Genomic DNA, 17460 nt, shown 5'->3' on the forward strand with positions numbered 1-17460 from the left:
TCGGATATGGATAACTTGGTTGAAGTTCGAATTTCATTTGACTAACGACTTTACCAATGATGAGGTCATATTTGTAGCCCAAGCGTATCTTCTCAAATTGATTGGAGGAATGTTGTTACCGGATAAATCTGAGAATTTGGCGCACACTTGGTATTTTTCGATATTTAATAATTTTACTAATTATCGTAACACTCGTTGGGGCTCAGCGATTTTGACATATTTAAATCGGGAACTTTGCAAGGCTATAATCGTTGAATGGGGTCAAAAAGCCAATGTAGCGGGTTGTCTAATCCTGCTACAATCTTGGACGTCATACCGGTTCTTTTTTTTTTACGCCAATTAAATCAGTCCGATTGAGTTTCCTATTATCGAAAGGTAATTTTTTTAACTTTATTTTATTAGTAAAATTTTCAATTTATTTTTTATCCTTATTTTTTTATTTATTATATTAATTTGAACAACATACCCACACTAATGACTAAACAACAGAAACATGGATCCATGACTCAATTACCTTCGAGTATGATTTTAGTTATATAAAAATACACCTAACAAAAAAAGCAAGTGTAATCAGTTCATCTTTGTTGACTGATGGTGTTATACTGCAGCTTCAAACATTTTATATGCAGTAACCAAATACTGGACTGGAAGAGAAACCTTTCCTCACTATCCATGAAGCATTCCGTACAAGCCTGGGATTTACCTCAACCTAAACTAACTTCATAAACTCCCACAATGCATGTTTCAGCTACTGCATTATGACCACTTACGTTAAAAAGACTCCAAATACCTCATACGTGGTTGATCTGTCCGTGTTCTAACACTTATCCAATCATTAGAAAGATACCTCACATCAATAACATTCTCATAAATCACCATATAACACGTCTCCCGAACAACTTGCTTCTTAAAATACATAAAACCAGGCAGCACATGCGACGCAAACATGAAAACTACCATTAACAGAACAAAGAATAAGACAGTAACAATCAGAACTCATCCAACAACTTAAGTTGGTGAAGGTGTCGAATTCTTAATATGAAATGCAAGACATTTCTTTTAAAACAGATGTTAAAATGGGCCTTTGAACAGAAAACTAGCAACCAACTGGCAACCGTCATTTCACAAGATCGCTGGATATAACTTTAGTATTATATTAAAGCTTTGATACGTATATTATTACATAAAGACCTCCATACCAATAAACTTGGATGACTGGCATATGGGGCAAAAACTAAGCTTACTTTCACAACTTTTACACAGGCAGAGATGCCAACAAGGTAACAAGAGCATACGCGCTTCATTCAACGCACAAGCTTTACAAGTCATCAACTCTTTCTTGTTGCTATTCTCCTTGCAGAGCAGGTGGAAATCAATGGCTCGGCCATTGCAACATGAAGCTGTATCATCAACCTCACTATCACCACATCCTTCTTTACTATCTCTACTTTGAGCAAAAACTTGCTGAAGATTAAACTTGAGAGCAGTAATCATGTTCTCATTGTATCTGGCACGTTGCTGCCAGGAACCTGCTTCCATGGTCAATTGCTCCATACGCTCTTCAAGTTCCATGTTCTTCTTGTTTATATTCTCCACTTCCGCTTCCTTTTCACGAAGTTTCTTAAAAACTATCTCTTCCACAAGTGAAATTGTCTGAAGCTGGTTCACTTGAACCTTCTCCAAAAAAGATTGTCGTAATCGGTCACCCTAATTAAAGAAGAGCAGATTAGAAGTACTTTCACTAGAAGTAAAATTCAGAAATGCTTGATGATTAAAATATATATTGTGCGACAAGGATAGCAAGTTGATATTAAAACAAACAACGAAAAGTAGGATTCACTGCCATGAACCTCACCACCATACTCAATATAATTATAATATTTCACTTTCACTTACAACCAATAACAAATAATACACACAACTAACATCAGAACCTTGTGAAGGTCCTGAAGGAGAGAGGAAAAGAAGAAGAAGAAGAAGAAGAAGAAGAAAAGAGAATAATCCTTATAAATCATCTTCAGGGAAGATTTTAATTCAAAGTGTGCAGAGCAGAAACATCCTTGGATTATAGAATAACTGAGCATGATGGGTTCATCAAAATTGATTAATTGAAGTTAGCATTGTTTCTGTGTAGGTAAAAAAATATCAGTTAATTTCTATCATAGACAGAATTGCCTTCATTTCTATAAATAACATAGTTTATTTTGAGAAAACAACTGCAGAACAAAGCAAATGATGAAGAAAACTATAATCAGTGACAAGGGGGAAATTACAGATGGACTAAAACATATTTTACTTCCTATCACTTCTACAAAATAATGACATAGCATGGGGAAGAACATTTCTATCACAAAAAGTCCAATACTAAAAGTTAAATGTTAAAGGGAAAACATAATGAACATATGCCGACATGCAAATGCTCAAGTCATCCTCAAAACCAGCATGCAGTTAGGACAAAACAACCACAATCATATGCGCAAATATGAAATAATTTCCTTATGAAACAAACAGTAGCAGAAAATTTTTAGCTCAAAAGCTTGATAGTGTACAACCATTAAATGATTGTAAAATCTATATCTATCCACATATGGTGTGAATGACGCCCTGAAATAATAAATCAATCCTTGCAACAACCATGGAAGATAATGAAACATGTTTATTTCCAATTAACTATAAAGACAACAAAGACTGACCTGCACTTTGAGGAACCTATCAATCTCTGCATCCTGTCGCTGCAATTCATTATCTATGTCATCACCGATGAGTGACAACAAAGTTGAATCACCTGAAGAAGCCATAAGATTATTATTATTGTCAAGTGACAAACCTAACCCTGTCGAGACTGACCTTGCTTGCAAAAAGTCAACAGAAGATATCTGCGAGTTGTTCTCTAAAAAATCTTGTTCCTTTAGTTTCTTCCTTTTAGGTTCACCCCCGTTTTTCCATTGCATCTCAGCTCCTCCACTCCCATCAGCCAACGGAATCGGACCCGGAGCAAACCCCACAACATGAACTGAACCAAGAAAAACAATAAATAAATAAATCCCAACAAACCCAATTTGATTCTTAAAAGTAAAAGGAGAGAGATAAATATGTTGTAAGTTCACGCTAACTAGCAGAAACGAATCAGTTTTTAATTTATCAACATATAATTCTTCATCGATTAAATAGAAAAAATTTAAAGAAAGTTTTTTTTTTAAAAAAAAGAAAAAGAAAGAAAGGGCTTACAAGGAGGGATATAAGGAGGATGCTGCGACGAATCTTGTAAATTAGGCGTGTCGTAATAAGCAAGTGGAGGTGAAATCTGAGTCTCGATTGCGTACAAGTTCCTGAGACTACATATTAGAAAGAAACAGATTCAAATAGCTTTTTTAGGGTTTTGTTTCCTCTTTAGCAGAAAATCAAAATTGATTTTTGTAATAACCAAAAGATCGATCTTTTTTCCTTTTCTTTTGGGGATTACCTGAAACTTTTAGATTGTTGTTGCTCTTGTTGTTGATGAGGTTGGTAGTGTTGTTGAAACTGTTGCCGAGGGAAAGCCATTTTTCGGAGGATTGAGTTGAGTTGAGTTGAGGTATTTTTTTCCTGTGCTGGAAAGAGAAATAGGAGACTAGTTTTCCTACCATATGGAGAGAGAATACGATGGCGTGGGCGCGTGGCGAATACTCATTTTATTTCTAGTTTGGCCTCAATAAAATAAATAGTTTGCGGTTCGCACACTATTTCTTTTAATTGCCCAAAAAGATCCCTCGTTGATTTGTTTCTTATGGAGTAGGCCAATTTGGAAGAAAAAGTAAAAGGAAAAATTAATATTTAGTACTTAAACTTCATAAATATTTCAATTTTGTCCTTATGTTTTGGGTCTATATTACTCTTGCACTTGATTATTCTTTTTATATTTATTTTTTATTATATTTTGTATACATATCAGATTTCATTTCAGATCACCTCATTATTAAAATAGTATTTATTTGAATGCTACATTTAAAAAGTATGTGGAAATTTTATCATTGCATTATTTCAACGTTTTGCCATTATTGATTGAAATAATAATCACGACATATTTCATCTTTAAAATACTAGTAAGCTTTCAAACTCTTCAATTTTCTTCTATTTCAAATTTGTGACTAGTACAACTTCTCCCAATTGTTACTGACCATGCTCCAGATAGCCCTAAACATTGACTAATTTGTGGAAAAATGATATCCTTTATGGAGGCCGTCCAAATAATACTTAATTAATTAGTATTTATCAACAATTAGTTAGTCTAGTATAATAATATATTAGAGAGATCCTGATATTTGTTAATAAATTAAATTAAGTTAGTAGAGTTATCCATAATTAATCTCTATAAAATCCGTAGTATAGTATTTAACAGGTGATGGACTTTGGGGAGTGATGAATGACGATGTCCTCCGCGTTATGGGAGACTTTATTAGAGTCGGCAAGGCATCAATCATGTTGGTACACCATCAATGTACTATTCCGTGTATGCATTAAGTATTTACAAGTTGCAGTTCAGTATTTTGTCACGAGCTAGGAACTTGGGTCCGAGACACTGGTGCAAGTGTCCGACAGAGAGGTTCAAGACAGAGGATCGGGCTTGCTAAGACATTGGTGCAAGAGTCCGAAAGGGAATCTCAAGATAGTTATCGGGCTTGCCAAAGTCACCAGACTTGGCCCATCGCTTGGAGAATGCTATGGAGCCCGTTCACATTGGCCGTGCAGAAAAGGAAAGTGGCATCATATCTGAAGATGATAACAGAAGCTCGGTAAATATGGCAAGAGGCAACAAAATCAGGAAGATATTGTGGGAAAATCTTACCATATCCAGTGTGAACACCTATCCAAGGAAGGAATCCTACTAATGGATGTAATTAGGAAGGATTTGGTTGTAATTCCTTGATTTAGGGGATTTGTCATTAATTGGGCAAATCTTAGCCGTTGATGTAAAATGATCTAGGCCATTGATTGAGAGGGAGCTCAACTATAAATAGAGAGCTCTCCTCCTCATTTGTAATCACCCAATTCCATTCTTCTCTTTGTGAGAGAGTAATAAAGCTCTAAGGCATTTGCCCTATCTTTCTGAGTTCTTTAGTTTCTTTGTTCTTGTTGCCTATCTCGGTGGCCAGGAGTAGCCACCTTCGTGTTAGCACTTCCACACGATAGTCCGACCTTATCGGCATTCTAAAGCTTCCGCAATCCGAAGCCTTGAGGGCTTGGTTCCAACCTTTGTGAGTTTGCACACTCACTTAGCTTGGGTAAGGCTTACTTAGTCACCGAGAAGACCGAGGAGCGTCTAAAGCGTCTAAGGCCGCACGACCCGTCAGACCTTGACTCTGATATTCCGACGGTGTGAGGCGTCGAAGTTTTAGGGGCGTGACAAGTGGTATCAGAGCGAGTCGTTGTGGGCAAGCAACGATCGTTTCGACCAAGTTTGGTCGAAGGTGTGAAACCGGGTAAGTTTATTTTACTTACTTTCAATCAATTTACTTTGATAATTGAATGGGGCACAAGAAAAGAGGAGTTTACGCACGCAAAGGCAAGGAATGCCATGGTGGGAAACAAGATGAGAGTCCGAGGGGCTCAAGAGCATCATCGGTGTCCAAGCATGAGGATGCCGTGACGAGTTCGCAGAGAATGCTCGAGGCAACAATAGCACACCAAGGGGAGCCGGTTCTCGAGGTAGAGAGGCTCAAGGGTGACGCCGAAGGTATGTCCGAGCGAGACGAAAGGTTCTCTCATGATGACGGGGAAAGTCTTCATGAGGAACCAGACGAGGAGCTAACGATGAACGAGAAATGGGCTTATTGGATGGAAGTTATTGCTGACCATACCGAGAAGCTCATTAATCTAGAGCATATCTCAACTGCGTGGGAACAAAGGGTCGGGAGACTTGAACAAGCCGAAGATGAGGCCAAGCAGACCCAAGGTGTTGTGGAATCCCGCCTTGATCGATTAGAGTCCATGGAGGACAGATTCAAGGTCGAGACGCAACGAGTTCTTGACGAGTTGGAGATGGTTCGAGGGAGAAATGCCCAAGAAGCCGAGGTAGCGGCTTTGAGAAGCGAGGTGGATGAGCTCAAGAGGGAGCTACTCATATGCAAGGAAGCAATGAGTGAATGGGGTGCGCTCAAGACCTTCTTGGAAGGACTTAGACCAGGGGCGATGCTCGGGGAAGAGCAAGGTGATGCCCAGAGACTTTCGGGAGCCATAGCTGTAGCCGGAACGCTAACCAAGCTTGCTGATGTCAAGCCAAAGAGCGATGTGTCGTCCAGGCCCATGCCCAGGGATAGTGGCAACAATGGGGGAGACCGGGAAAAGGTGCAGCGGGGAGATGGTATAGAAAGCTCTTCGAGTGGCCAAGTTGAGCCAACGACTGTTCGCGGCCAAGGAAAGCCATCGGGAAAGAATGGCAAGGCCAAGTCCGGGGAAAAGAAGAAGGCGAGCAAGGAGAAGTTAAAGTGCTACTTCTGTGATGGTCCTCACTTGATTAGAGGATGTCCCGAGAAGCGTCGCCTTACAACCATCATGGAGAGGATGGGAGAAGGAGGAGTAGCAAGCATTGGCGGAGGCAGAAGAGTTCAAGCTGCCAAGTCAAGGGAAAGACTTGGTCCGATTGATGGGATCAATGCGGCCAAGCAAGGATCAAGACGAGGCAAGGCTGTCGAAGATGAGGCGGTCAAGCCGAGAAGGAAGCCAGATGCGATTGCGAATGATCAAGCAATCAAGTCAGGGGCAAGACTTGACGAGGCTACATGTTCCATAGTAGCCGAATCAAGGGGCAAGCATGGTGCGACTACAAGTTCTCAAGTAGTCAAGCCAGGATCGAGACGTGATGAGACTGCGGGTGTCAAAGCAGTCGAGCACAAGGAAAGACCCGGTGAGATAACAAGCAATAAAGCCGTCAAGCCGAGGGTTCAAAGTGAGCAGGTTCGCTCACAATATGCCAGGATGGAGGCGTGGTCCAAGCTGAGGCGCCTTAGGCATAAAGGGACACTCAAGGAGTATGTAAGCCGATTCAGAAGACTCATGCTCAAAGTCCCAAGTTTGACTGAAGAAGAGGGATTCTTCACCTTCATGTTCGGATTGAAGCCGTGGGTAAAGAGGGCGTTGGAGCGAAGGGAAGTCAAGGAGCTATCTGAAGCCTTGACAACCGCGGAGTCCATCAAAGAGTTTGGAGTCAAGAAGAACAAGACTTCCAAACCAAAGCCGAGAGCCGAAGGTAGCGGCAAGCGATCCCACAATGAAGGCAAGTCGAAGGATGAGGAATGTTGTTCCTCGAGTGGTAGGGAAAGTCCACTCAACAATGAACCGGACGGTGGATCTGGTGATGATGTGTGCACTAGTTCAAGTGACACAGATGCTAAGCCGAGGGTAAGAGTCGAGCAACCGAAGGGGCGCAAACTTGAGGTGCCAACAGTGTTGCAATATTACCCGAGGGGAGTCGAGTCATCCAAGGTAATGGATGAGCCCAGGATCGTGTTGTCCAATGAAGAGGACGAACCAAGGATCGAAGGGGCGTTGCGACTTGGCTCAATACGGTTCATTTCTGCCAAAGCAAGTAGAGGCCAAGGGCAGACTGAGTTGACCATGTCCAAGGAATCGAGACAAGGGCTTACCGAGGATGTTCAAGAGAGGAACAATCCTTCAAAGACTCGTAGACAAGAGTCGAAGGAGGCCAAGACGTTGAGGGACAAGGCAACCATGGAGACACCACCCATTTCAAAGGTGGGAAGCGAGCTCCAACCTTCGTGTTAGAAGGGATGAAGCAAAGAGGGGCATCAGACTTTGCCGCGAGAAAGTGCCGATGCATGATGACGCAAAGAACTCCAATGACAAGGGTTCAATGCGGGGAGTGTCAGACTTCATTGAGCAAGAAGGGCTGACGCAAAAATTTGAGCAAATGCCAACTAAATCAGAGGGGAAGGTACATCTCAACACTATTCTTGTGTTCTTGTGAGCTTGATTTGCAACTTTAAGTGAGTGTAGGTCGGGCAAGACCTAACTCTTAACGCGGATGAAAAAAGTTTGGATGGGATCCAAGACTTTGCCGCAAGGGACAAGGAGGTCCAAGTTGAGGCAAATCAAGACTTGTAGGAAAGAGTTCCTACGGAAGAGATGCACTTGTGGGCGTGTTAGCCCATTTCATCACTTGGCGGCAAGAGCCGAAGCAAGCACAACCATTATGGGAGGCTGAGTCCTTATGGGGGGACATGAGCAAGCGAAGGCGTCGAAAGGCAACCAAGTTGATGTGAAGTATGGCGCGAGGGATCGTGAAGTTACTTGCGGCAGAAGCCAAGGCAAGCAGTTCGTATGGGAGGACCGCAACAAGCCAAGGCAAGGAAAAGTATCCAGAGTGGTGTTGCCCAGGATCGTTGAGTGCAGCGACGAGGGCGTCGCTAAGTTCAGTGGGGGAGAGTGTCACGAGCTAGGAACTTGGGTCCGAGACACTGGTGCAAGTGTCCGACAGAGAGGTTCAAGACAGAGGATCGGGCTTGCTAAGACATTGGTGCAAGAGTCCGAAAGGGAATCTCAAGATAGTTATCGGGCTTGCCAAAGTCACCAGACTTGGCCCATCGCTTGGAGAATGCTATGGAGCCCGTTCACATTGGCCGTGCAGAAAAGGAAAGTGGCATCATATCTGAAGATGATAACAGAAGCTCGGTAAATATGGCAAGAGGCAACAAAATCAGGAAGATATTGTGGGAAAATCTTACCATATCCAGTGTGAACACCTATCCAAGGAAAGAATCCTACTAATGGATATAATTAGGAAGGATTTGGTTGTAATTCCTTGATTTAGGGGATTTGTCATTAATTGGGCAAATCTTAGCCGTTGATGTAAAATGATCTAGGCCATTGATTGAGAGGGAGCTGAACTATAAATAGAGAGCTCTCCTCCTCATTTGTAATCACCCAATTACATTCTTCTCTTTGTGAGAGAGTAATAAAGCTCTGAGGCATTTGCTCTATCTTTATGAGTTCTTTAGTTTCTTTGTTCTTGTTGCCTATCTCGGTGGCCAGGAGTAGCCACCTTCGTGTTAGCACTTCCACACGATAGTCCGACCTTGTCGGCATTCTAAAGCTTCCGCAATCCGAAGCCTTGAGGGCTTGGTTCCAGCCTTTGTGAGTTTACACACTCACTTAGCTTGGGTAAGGCTTACTTAGTCGCCGAGAAGACCGAGGAGCGTCTAAAGCGTCTAAGGCCGCACGACCCGTCAGACATTGACTCTGATATTCCGACGGTGTGAGGCGTCGAAGTTCTGGGGGCGTGACAATTTAAACAAGATCAACAGTTATTGTCGAAAAATTATTTAAGAAGAGAGATCGGCATTATTGAGTCTATATCACTCATTTCGAGACCATTTAGTAATTGATCAATGATTACCGATCCTGGTCACTCATTTCGATAGGTGTGTAGTGAAGAACGTAAGAAATATATATTACGTGTTTACTAGGACATTCCCTGCACACACATGCCTAAGGGTTTTACTGCAACAGAATCAATGGTTTCAGCTCGAGCCTGCTGTGGAATTCCAATGTCTGAATCTCGGTTATCTATAACTGTGTTAGACCACTCTTTTGAAGGAGATATATAGTAGCCTAGGAGAGCTATATAGAGGAGCTTTAAACTATTTCTTGCAACTTGCAACTTGCAACTTGCAACATAAAAGAAAAACCCATAGCTTCTGCGCCTAACCACTTTATATCAGCAATAATAATAAATAATGAATTTACATTAAAAATATAAAATTTTGTCACTCACAATTATATGAAAAAAAATCCAAATATTTGATTTTACGTAAAAAAAATATCAGAAACTTTATTTGGGAAAAATCAGTTTTTTTAAATCGGATCGAATATTTAAAAATTGAATAGTATAACCGGTTTGAGAAAAAATTGGACGAACGGTTTTTTACTGGATAAAAAACCGGTTTTTATCCAAAAAACCCGATATGAGGTTTTAAAAACTACCCGTTAATATAGTTATTTTGGGGGTTTTGTGACCGTTTTTTATAATAAAAAAATAATCATTTTACCACCCTAAACATGTATAAATAGATTAGAGATGTATTTGGTTGATTACAATTTTCTCAAATCTTATTACACAACTCCTAAACATCTCTAAAATCTTTTTTTCGTAATTTTTTGTTCATCATGGCTACAAATACCGACTTTTTTTAAATTTGATTTTTGGCTAGGTGAAAAAACCGAATCAATTTAATCCGATCCAGATCAATTTTTTATCGGATTTTGTGCATGTCTACTCACAAGTGACCACGGAACTCAACGTATGTGCTGTTTCTGACTCAGTGAGCACATGGGATGGGCATCCCCAACAAACTTACAACCGCGTTCCTCAATCCCTGCCCAGAATCTCTTAAATTGCCCGCTTAGTTGTTTTTCCCCTTCACACTTTTTCGACAAAAGAACAGATTAACAAAACAAAAAAAAGTGTCTTCAGCGTGTTTTGCATGTGATTCGATCTTTTATCAGTCGTATAGGCAAGATTTCTTGAGTGAAATGGGAACGTTTCAATTTTCTTGTAGAACTTGGGCTTCACTAGTTTGCCCAGACATAAGCTCTTGATCGGACAACGAAGCTCAGTTTAAGTGAAACTGGATACGATGTCGTTCCTGTTGAACTGCTCAAACTTGCTACACTTTCGTACAAAGGAACCTTGTTTCCCATTACCGTTACAGTCGCAGACATTTGGCTCTTCCTATATTGATAAAATCTCTTTATCTGAAACACCCAGATTCAATAAATATTAATCCAAATGACATAATCAACATTTTAATATAGTGCAAATGTTGTGTGTTTTTGGAACTTGACTTACGGTTCCTGAAGCGATGTTGATTTGAGAATATGAGAGATCAAGAGGAGTTGTGGTGACATGGACGCGAAAAAACGTTCCAGTGTTTCGATAAATCATTTTCACTGTAGAGTTCATGGTGATCGTATCTGTTGCCACCCCCGTGGAATCCGGACCAGCTTGGATCTTGAATTGCTCAAATTTTATGCTCTGAAAGATGAAATAAAGGAAATCAATCATGACCCAGCTCGTAATTCATTCTAAAAAGTTCACTAAAAACGAAAGAGAACCGGCAGATTACCTTCATGGTAATCTTGGCTTCTGGGGTTTGCTAGCTCCCCAGAGAATCAAAGAGAACATTGAGAACAAAATGAAGAAGCCAAGAACAAAGGCTAAAAAGTAGCAACGCCGAGGAAGTCCCTTCTCACGCTCTCCATCATCAAGGAGACCTTCTTCTTCAATCACATCACTTTCTTTCCACTGCTTATGTCCCTTCCTATGTGCTCACCTGAACGACCCGTCGTTAGGCAAGACCTTGCGGGATCCGGGTTTAAGCGACCCTGAAAACCAACTCCACGACGACTCGCGCGAGTGGCGATCCACGGAGGAATGTGAGTGCGGTGGTGAGCCCATGGGGCTGAGTACCAGCGTTGAATGGAACGAGGTCGTGATCTTTTCTCCATCGTGTGAATCACGGGAAGGGCTCTATACATAGTAAACTGGACGACGCGGTGACCTCGTTGGCGATGATGGGGCGAGACTGGTTACCTCCGAGTCAGTTTATATAGTAGGGGTTGTTTACTACAAATTGGAGGTATGTTTTATTGTTTGGGTTTTGATGATTTATTTGAGAATAAATTGTGTGTGTGTGTGTGTGTGTGTGTGTGGCGATGATGGGGCGAGGCTGGTTACCTCCGAGTCAGTTTATATAGTAGGGGTTGTTTACTACAAATTGGAGGTATGTTTTATTGTTTGGGTTTTGATGATTTATTTGAGAATAACTTGTGTGTGTGTGTGTGTACGTGCGTGCGTGCGTGCGTGCGTGCGTGCGTGTGTGTGTGTGTGTGTGTGTGTGAGAGAGAAAGAGATGGATGCTAAACCATCATCTCAAGGGCGGGGAGGGCATCTAAAGTTAAAGCATGTTGTCATGGACTTAATCGCTCAATAAGCCTCGTACGGCCTTAGCTCCTTTTCGCCCCTTGCGATAGCTAAGTCAGCCTCACTCGAACTCGTGCTAGTGAAAGGATTGGCAAGGAAACAAAAAAGAAATGAAAGAACTTAGAGAGAAAGCTTGTTGAATGCTTGAATGCTTACAACTCTTGGATGATTTACAAATGAGGATTCTACACCTATTTATAGCATCTCACCTCCTCAATGGACTGTGGAGATTGATTTGATCCTACGGTAGGGAGAGATTCTCTAGAATTCTCCATTATTTCCTACCTAACATGGAAGACTCTAGAATGCTTCTAGAATATGTACAAGTCTTGAGTATTCTAGAATAATCTACACTATTCTATCAACCTCTAAGACCAAATGTGGCCCAACATAGCCCAAAGTGTGGGAAAAAGCCCAAGTTCATGACATTCTCCCCCACCTATTCTGGCGTCGTCCTCGTCGTCTCGTACGCTTTAAGATGTTCTTCGAACTGCCATAAGTCTTCAGCTAGTTCCCATGTTGCCTCGGACTCTGGTAGTCCTTTCCACTTGATTAAATACTCGGTACGCGGTGGGACTCCTCTCTTGTGGACCGTCCTGCTTGTGAGCACCGTTTCCACCTCTTTGTCATAAGACTTGGCTACTATGGGAGGTGCTCGATGCGAATGCCCTCAGCTTGGGTCTTCCTTGTCCGTATGATATGGCTTGAGCATACTTACATGGAAGACCGGATGAATCTTAAGTGTACTTGGCAAGTCTAAGCGATAAGACACTTTACCCACCTTGGCAAGTACTTGGAACGGTCCCTTGTATCTACGTATTAGTCCTTTGTGAACGCTTCGAAGAGATTTGAACTGTTGTGGTAAAAGATTCACAAGGACTAAGTCTCCAATGGAGAACTCTCGATGTCGCCTCTTCTCGTCCTCCCATTTCTTCATCTTCTTTCGGGCTTTCTCCAAACATGCGCGGGCGATGTCGACGTTCTCCTCCCATGACTTAACCATCTTGGCGGCCCCGGGACTCTTACCCTCGTCAAGTGGCATTGTCAGTGTGTTCGGCGTGAGCGGTTGTTGTCCGGTCGCAAGCTCAAACGGACTCCGGCCTGTGGCTTCACTCCGCTGTAAGTTATAAGAGAATTGGGCAACGTCTAGCAATTTAGCCCAATCTCGCTGGTTAGCACTCACAAAGTGCCGCAAGTAACACTCCAACAAAGCGTTCACCCGTTCGGTCTGCCTATCAGTTTGAGGATGAAAGCTTGTGGAGAAATTTAACTCGGTTCCAAGGAGCTTGAACAATTCCGTCCATAGCCGTCCGGTGAATCGAGGGTTTCGATCACTAATGATGCTCCTTGGTAAGCCCCAATGCTTCACGACATTCTTGAAGAATGCTCGCGCGGCCTCCTCCGCAGTGCAATCCTTGGGGCATGGTATGAAAGTCCCATACTTAAAAAATCGGTCCACGACGACCATGATCGAACCGTATCCTTCGGACTTGGGTAATGAACTAATGAAATCCAAGGTGATCGCATCCCAAGGTCTTTGGGGGACTGGTAAAGGTTACAGTAATCTCGCCGGCTGTCGGTTCCCCACTTTGTCTTGTTGGCACACAAGACAAGTCTTCACGTAAAGTTCTACGCTATCCTTCATATGGGGCCAAAAGTATGCCGTCTCTAGCAATGCCATAGTGCGCTTTTGACCTGGATGACCAGCCCACTTGGTGTGGTGGCACTCTTTGATAAGATCTTGCCTTAAGTTGTCCCACTTTGGAACATAGATTCGCCGTTCCTTGTTGTAGAGTAGACCGTCCTCTACCCAAAACCGTTGGGTTTTGCCATCGCTAGCCAGCTTTACTAATTCTCTTGCCATTGAATCTTGCTCAAGGCCCTCCTTGATTCGTTCCAACACGGTTCCCTTGGCTAGAGAGATCGCGGCGAGTTCCGCCTTTCGACTTAAGGCATCGGCTACAATGTTGGCTTTGCCTGGCTTGTATTCCAACGTGTAGTCAAACTCGGCTAGGAATTCTTACCACCTAGCTTGTTTTGGTGATAGCTTCTTCTGGGTCTGAAAGTAACTCGTCGCCACGTTATCGGTCTTGATGGTGAAATGAGCGCCGAGTAAGTAATGTATCTATACCCGCAAGCAATGGATGATGGCCGTCATCTCCTTTTCTTGCACCGTGTACCGCCTCTCGGTGTCATTTAGCTTGCGACTCTCAAATGCTATCGGATGCCCCTCTTGCATTAATACTCCCCCGATAGCGAAGTCAGATGCATCGGTATGCACCTCGAACGGCATGGTAAAGTCGGGTAAGGCCAAGACAGGTTCTTGGCTAACTGCTGCCTTCAGGTTCTCAAAGGCCTTCTGACATTGTTCAGACCACTCCCACGTCTTCCCCTTCTTGAGTAGGTCCGTCAATGGTGATGCTCGCGCCGAGTAACCCTGTATAAACCGAAGATAATAATTTACTAGACCAATGAAGGACCTCATCTCACTTACCTTGGTCGACGACTCCCACTCGGTTATGGCTTTGATTTTGCTCTCGTCCATGAATAGCTTCCCGTGGCCGATTACATGTCCAAGGAAGTGTACTTCCTCGGTGGCAAACGTGCACTTTTCCTTCTTGACGTACAGCTCGTTTTCTCGAAGTATCTTGAACACAATCCTTAAGTGGTCTACATGTTCCCCAATAGAGTTACTGTATACCACGATATCGTCCAAGTACACCACCATGAACTGGTCCAAGTACGGTTGAAAGAGCTTGTTCATGAGCGTGCAAAACGTCGTTGGTGTATTGGTTAGGCCAAAGGGCATGACTAACAACTCGTACGATCTGTATTGGGTGATGCATGCGGTCTTTGGCTCGTCGCCTTCTGCTATTCGAACTTGGTAGTAGCCTTTTTGCAAGTCCATCTTTGTGTACACCTTGGCTCCTCCAAGTCTGTCAAATAAATCGGCAATCAAAGGGATCGGGTAGCGATTTTTAATGGTTACCTTGTTAAGTGCCCGGTAATCGACACACATGCGCAATGACCCATCGTGCTTCTTTTGGAAGAGTACCGGTGCGCCATACGGTGCCTTCGAAGGTCGAATCATTCCCATATCGACTAGCTCCTTGAGTTGCCTTCAAAGTTCCTCAAGTTCAGGTGGGGCCATTCGGTAGGGTGCCAAGGCTGGCGGCTTGGCACCAGGTTCCAACTCGATCTTGTGATCCACCTCACATCTTGGGGGAAGTTTATTTGGTAACTCGGGCGGCATCACGTCCTTGTTCTCCTCTAGGACTTCACGGATGATCAATGGTAGGTCATCCGTTTTCTCGATCTCGTCATCTTCCTTTAGCATGGCCAAGTAAGTAATGTCCCATTTCTTGATGCTTTTACCAAGTTGTATGGCCGAGAGTTGTGTGGCATCTCGACCTTGTTCTTTCGGTGCCTTGACCGTGGGGATCATGCAAGGAGACCCTTTCTCCAAGATGCAAACGGAACTAAAAGAAGGCATAGGGATAGCGGTTACCTGTCGGAGAAATTCCAACCCCAAAACGACCTTGAAGTCATCCATGGGAATGACAGAGAAGTTCACTTGGCCATTCCAAGTGCCTAAGCATAGCTCGACCCCTCGTGCCACGCCATGGAGTGGTACCGCTTGTGTGTTTACCGTCTTGAGCCATCCTGTGCTCCCAATGTACTTTAGGCCCAAACGGTTGGCTTCGTCTTTAGACACGAAATTGTGGGTAGCTCCCGTGTCCACCATGGCTCTTGTCGGCTTCTCGTTGATCACCGCTTCCACATACATGAGCCCATTACTCGGTGTTGGTGTCAATGGCTTGGCCTTCAAGGTGTTTAGAACTTGGAGTGACCCCATATCGGCTTGAGACTTTGTGTCTTGACGATCGACGATGGCAGACAATGAACCAAGTTTGGGACATCTACTCATCGGATACGGTCCTTTACACAAGAAGCATCCTCCTTTCGGAATGAAGGCCTTTTTCTTCTCTTCGTAGTCCCTTCGGCCCGGACGTCGATCACGATCTCCCTCTTTAGTTTGTGGCCTTCGGTGATCTCGGTCTCGGTTGCCTTGGTAATTCTCCCGCCGTTCTCCCCCACATTTGGCTGAATACTTATCTTTATTTTTCGTCGCATTGGTGTGGGAGTAGGGTTGGAAGTCGACGAGTGACTCGGCGATGGTAATGGCCTCATCAACCGTTTTAATGTCCTGACGATGCATCTCTTGCTTGGCCCATCCTTGTAGTCCGTCAATAAAATAGAACAAGAGATCATCCTCGGACATATTGGGAATTTGAAGCATAAGGGTTGTGAATTCTTTTACATAGTCCCGCATAGTACCCCGTTGCTTCAACTCCCGCAATCTCTTACGAGCCTCGTATACCATATTCTCGGGGTAGAAGTGCTTCTTGAGTTCTTTCTTGAACTCGTCCCACGTATCTACCCGACAAGCTCCTCGCTCAATGTCGGCATGTTTCCTACGCCACCATAACATAGCAGTATCAGAAAGATATAAAGCAGCGGTCTTTACCTTAGTCGCCTCGTCGTTAAGGCCGATTCCCTCGAAGTATTGCTCCATCCGCCATAGGTAGTTTTCGACTTCCTTGGCGTCCCTTGCCCCGTTGAACCCTTGCGGCTTGGGGCACTCGACCTTCGGGTTAGAGATGGTGATGTTAGCACTCCCGCTAACGGCGATTCTCTTGCAGAGCGTCACGTCCTCCCGCATCCCCTCGATGCTTTCACGTAAGGATTGGATCATATCCTCTAGCCTTATGAACCAAACTTCTACCTCATTGATAGTCTCTTCGGCACTCCCCTTGAGCGCGTCAACTTGCTCCAAGACATGGTCCTCCAGCGTCTTGAAGTCATGCTGGACCCTCTCCAGTCTCTCCCCGAATTCTGCCACCATCGGTTCTAGTGAGCTCCCCTCGCGGGCTTTACTCTGGTCCCTTTTTTTCTTTTGGTTGGTGGGTGCAGCTTCTCTCCCACGTTCCTCAGTAACAGTCGACTCGTTGGCGCTCTTCTTCGGGTTGGTGGATGCAGTTTCTTTCCCACGTCCCTCGGTAGCAGTCGACTCGTTCGAGTTCCCGGCCATTCCTACAAGACACGTGCACGATATTGATGCTTTAACCGGCTCTGATACCAACTGTCAGGGACTTAATCGCTCAATAAGCCTCGTGCGGCCTTAGCTCATTTTCGCCCCTTGCGATAGCTAAGTCAGCCTCACTCGAACTCGTGCTAGTGAAAGGATTGGCAAGGAAACAAAGAAGAAAGGAAAGAACTTAGAGAGAAAGCTTGTTGAATGCTTGAATGCTTACAACTCTTGGATGATTTACAAATGAGGATTCTACACCTATTTATAGCATCCCACCTCCTAAATGGACGGTGGAGATTGATTTGATCCTACGGTAGGGAGAGATTCTCTAGAATTCTCCATTATTTCCTACCTAACATGGAAGACTCTAGAATGCTTCTAGAATATGTAC

The 17460-nt window shown here is 43.6% G+C and overlaps 2 protein-coding genes across 3 annotated transcripts; both read right to left on the minus strand.

Annotated features, from left to right (window-relative positions):
• Window positions 1-975: 975 nt before the first annotated feature.
• Window positions 976-3609, minus strand: LOC120168271 (probable BOI-related E3 ubiquitin-protein ligase 3). Of its 2 annotated transcripts, none has more exons than XM_039177055.1 (4): window positions 3464-3609; window positions 3229-3335; window positions 2694-3013; window positions 976-1707 (listed from the first exon to the last, which is right to left on the minus strand). In XM_039177055.1, exons 1-4 carry the CDS (start codon window positions 3541-3543, stop codon window positions 1180-1182), a joined length of 1035 nt encoding a protein of 344 aa, XP_039032986.1. In that variant the 5' UTR covers window positions 3544-3609; the 3' UTR covers window positions 976-1179. The 2 variants fall into 2 exon arrangements, with proteins under 2 accessions (XP_039032986.1, XP_039032987.1); XM_039177056.1 differs by having other exon boundaries at window positions 3229-3329; window positions 3464-3607.
• An 11489-nt stretch (window positions 3610-15098) lies between these two features.
• On the minus strand, window positions 15099-17069 carry LOC120168281. The gene has a single exon (XM_039177062.1). The coding sequence runs from the start codon at window positions 17067-17069 to the stop codon at window positions 15099-15101; it is 1971 nt and encodes a 656-aa protein (XP_039032993.1).
• Between the last annotated feature and the right edge of the window lie 391 nt (window positions 17070-17460).

This window comes from Hibiscus syriacus, unplaced genomic scaffold, assembly GCF_006381635.1.
Source record: "Hibiscus syriacus cultivar Baekdansim isolate YM2019G1 unplaced genomic scaffold, ASM638163v2 tig00111718_pilon, whole genome shotgun sequence".
Taxonomy (NCBI): domain Eukaryota; kingdom Viridiplantae; phylum Streptophyta; class Magnoliopsida; order Malvales; family Malvaceae; genus Hibiscus; species Hibiscus syriacus.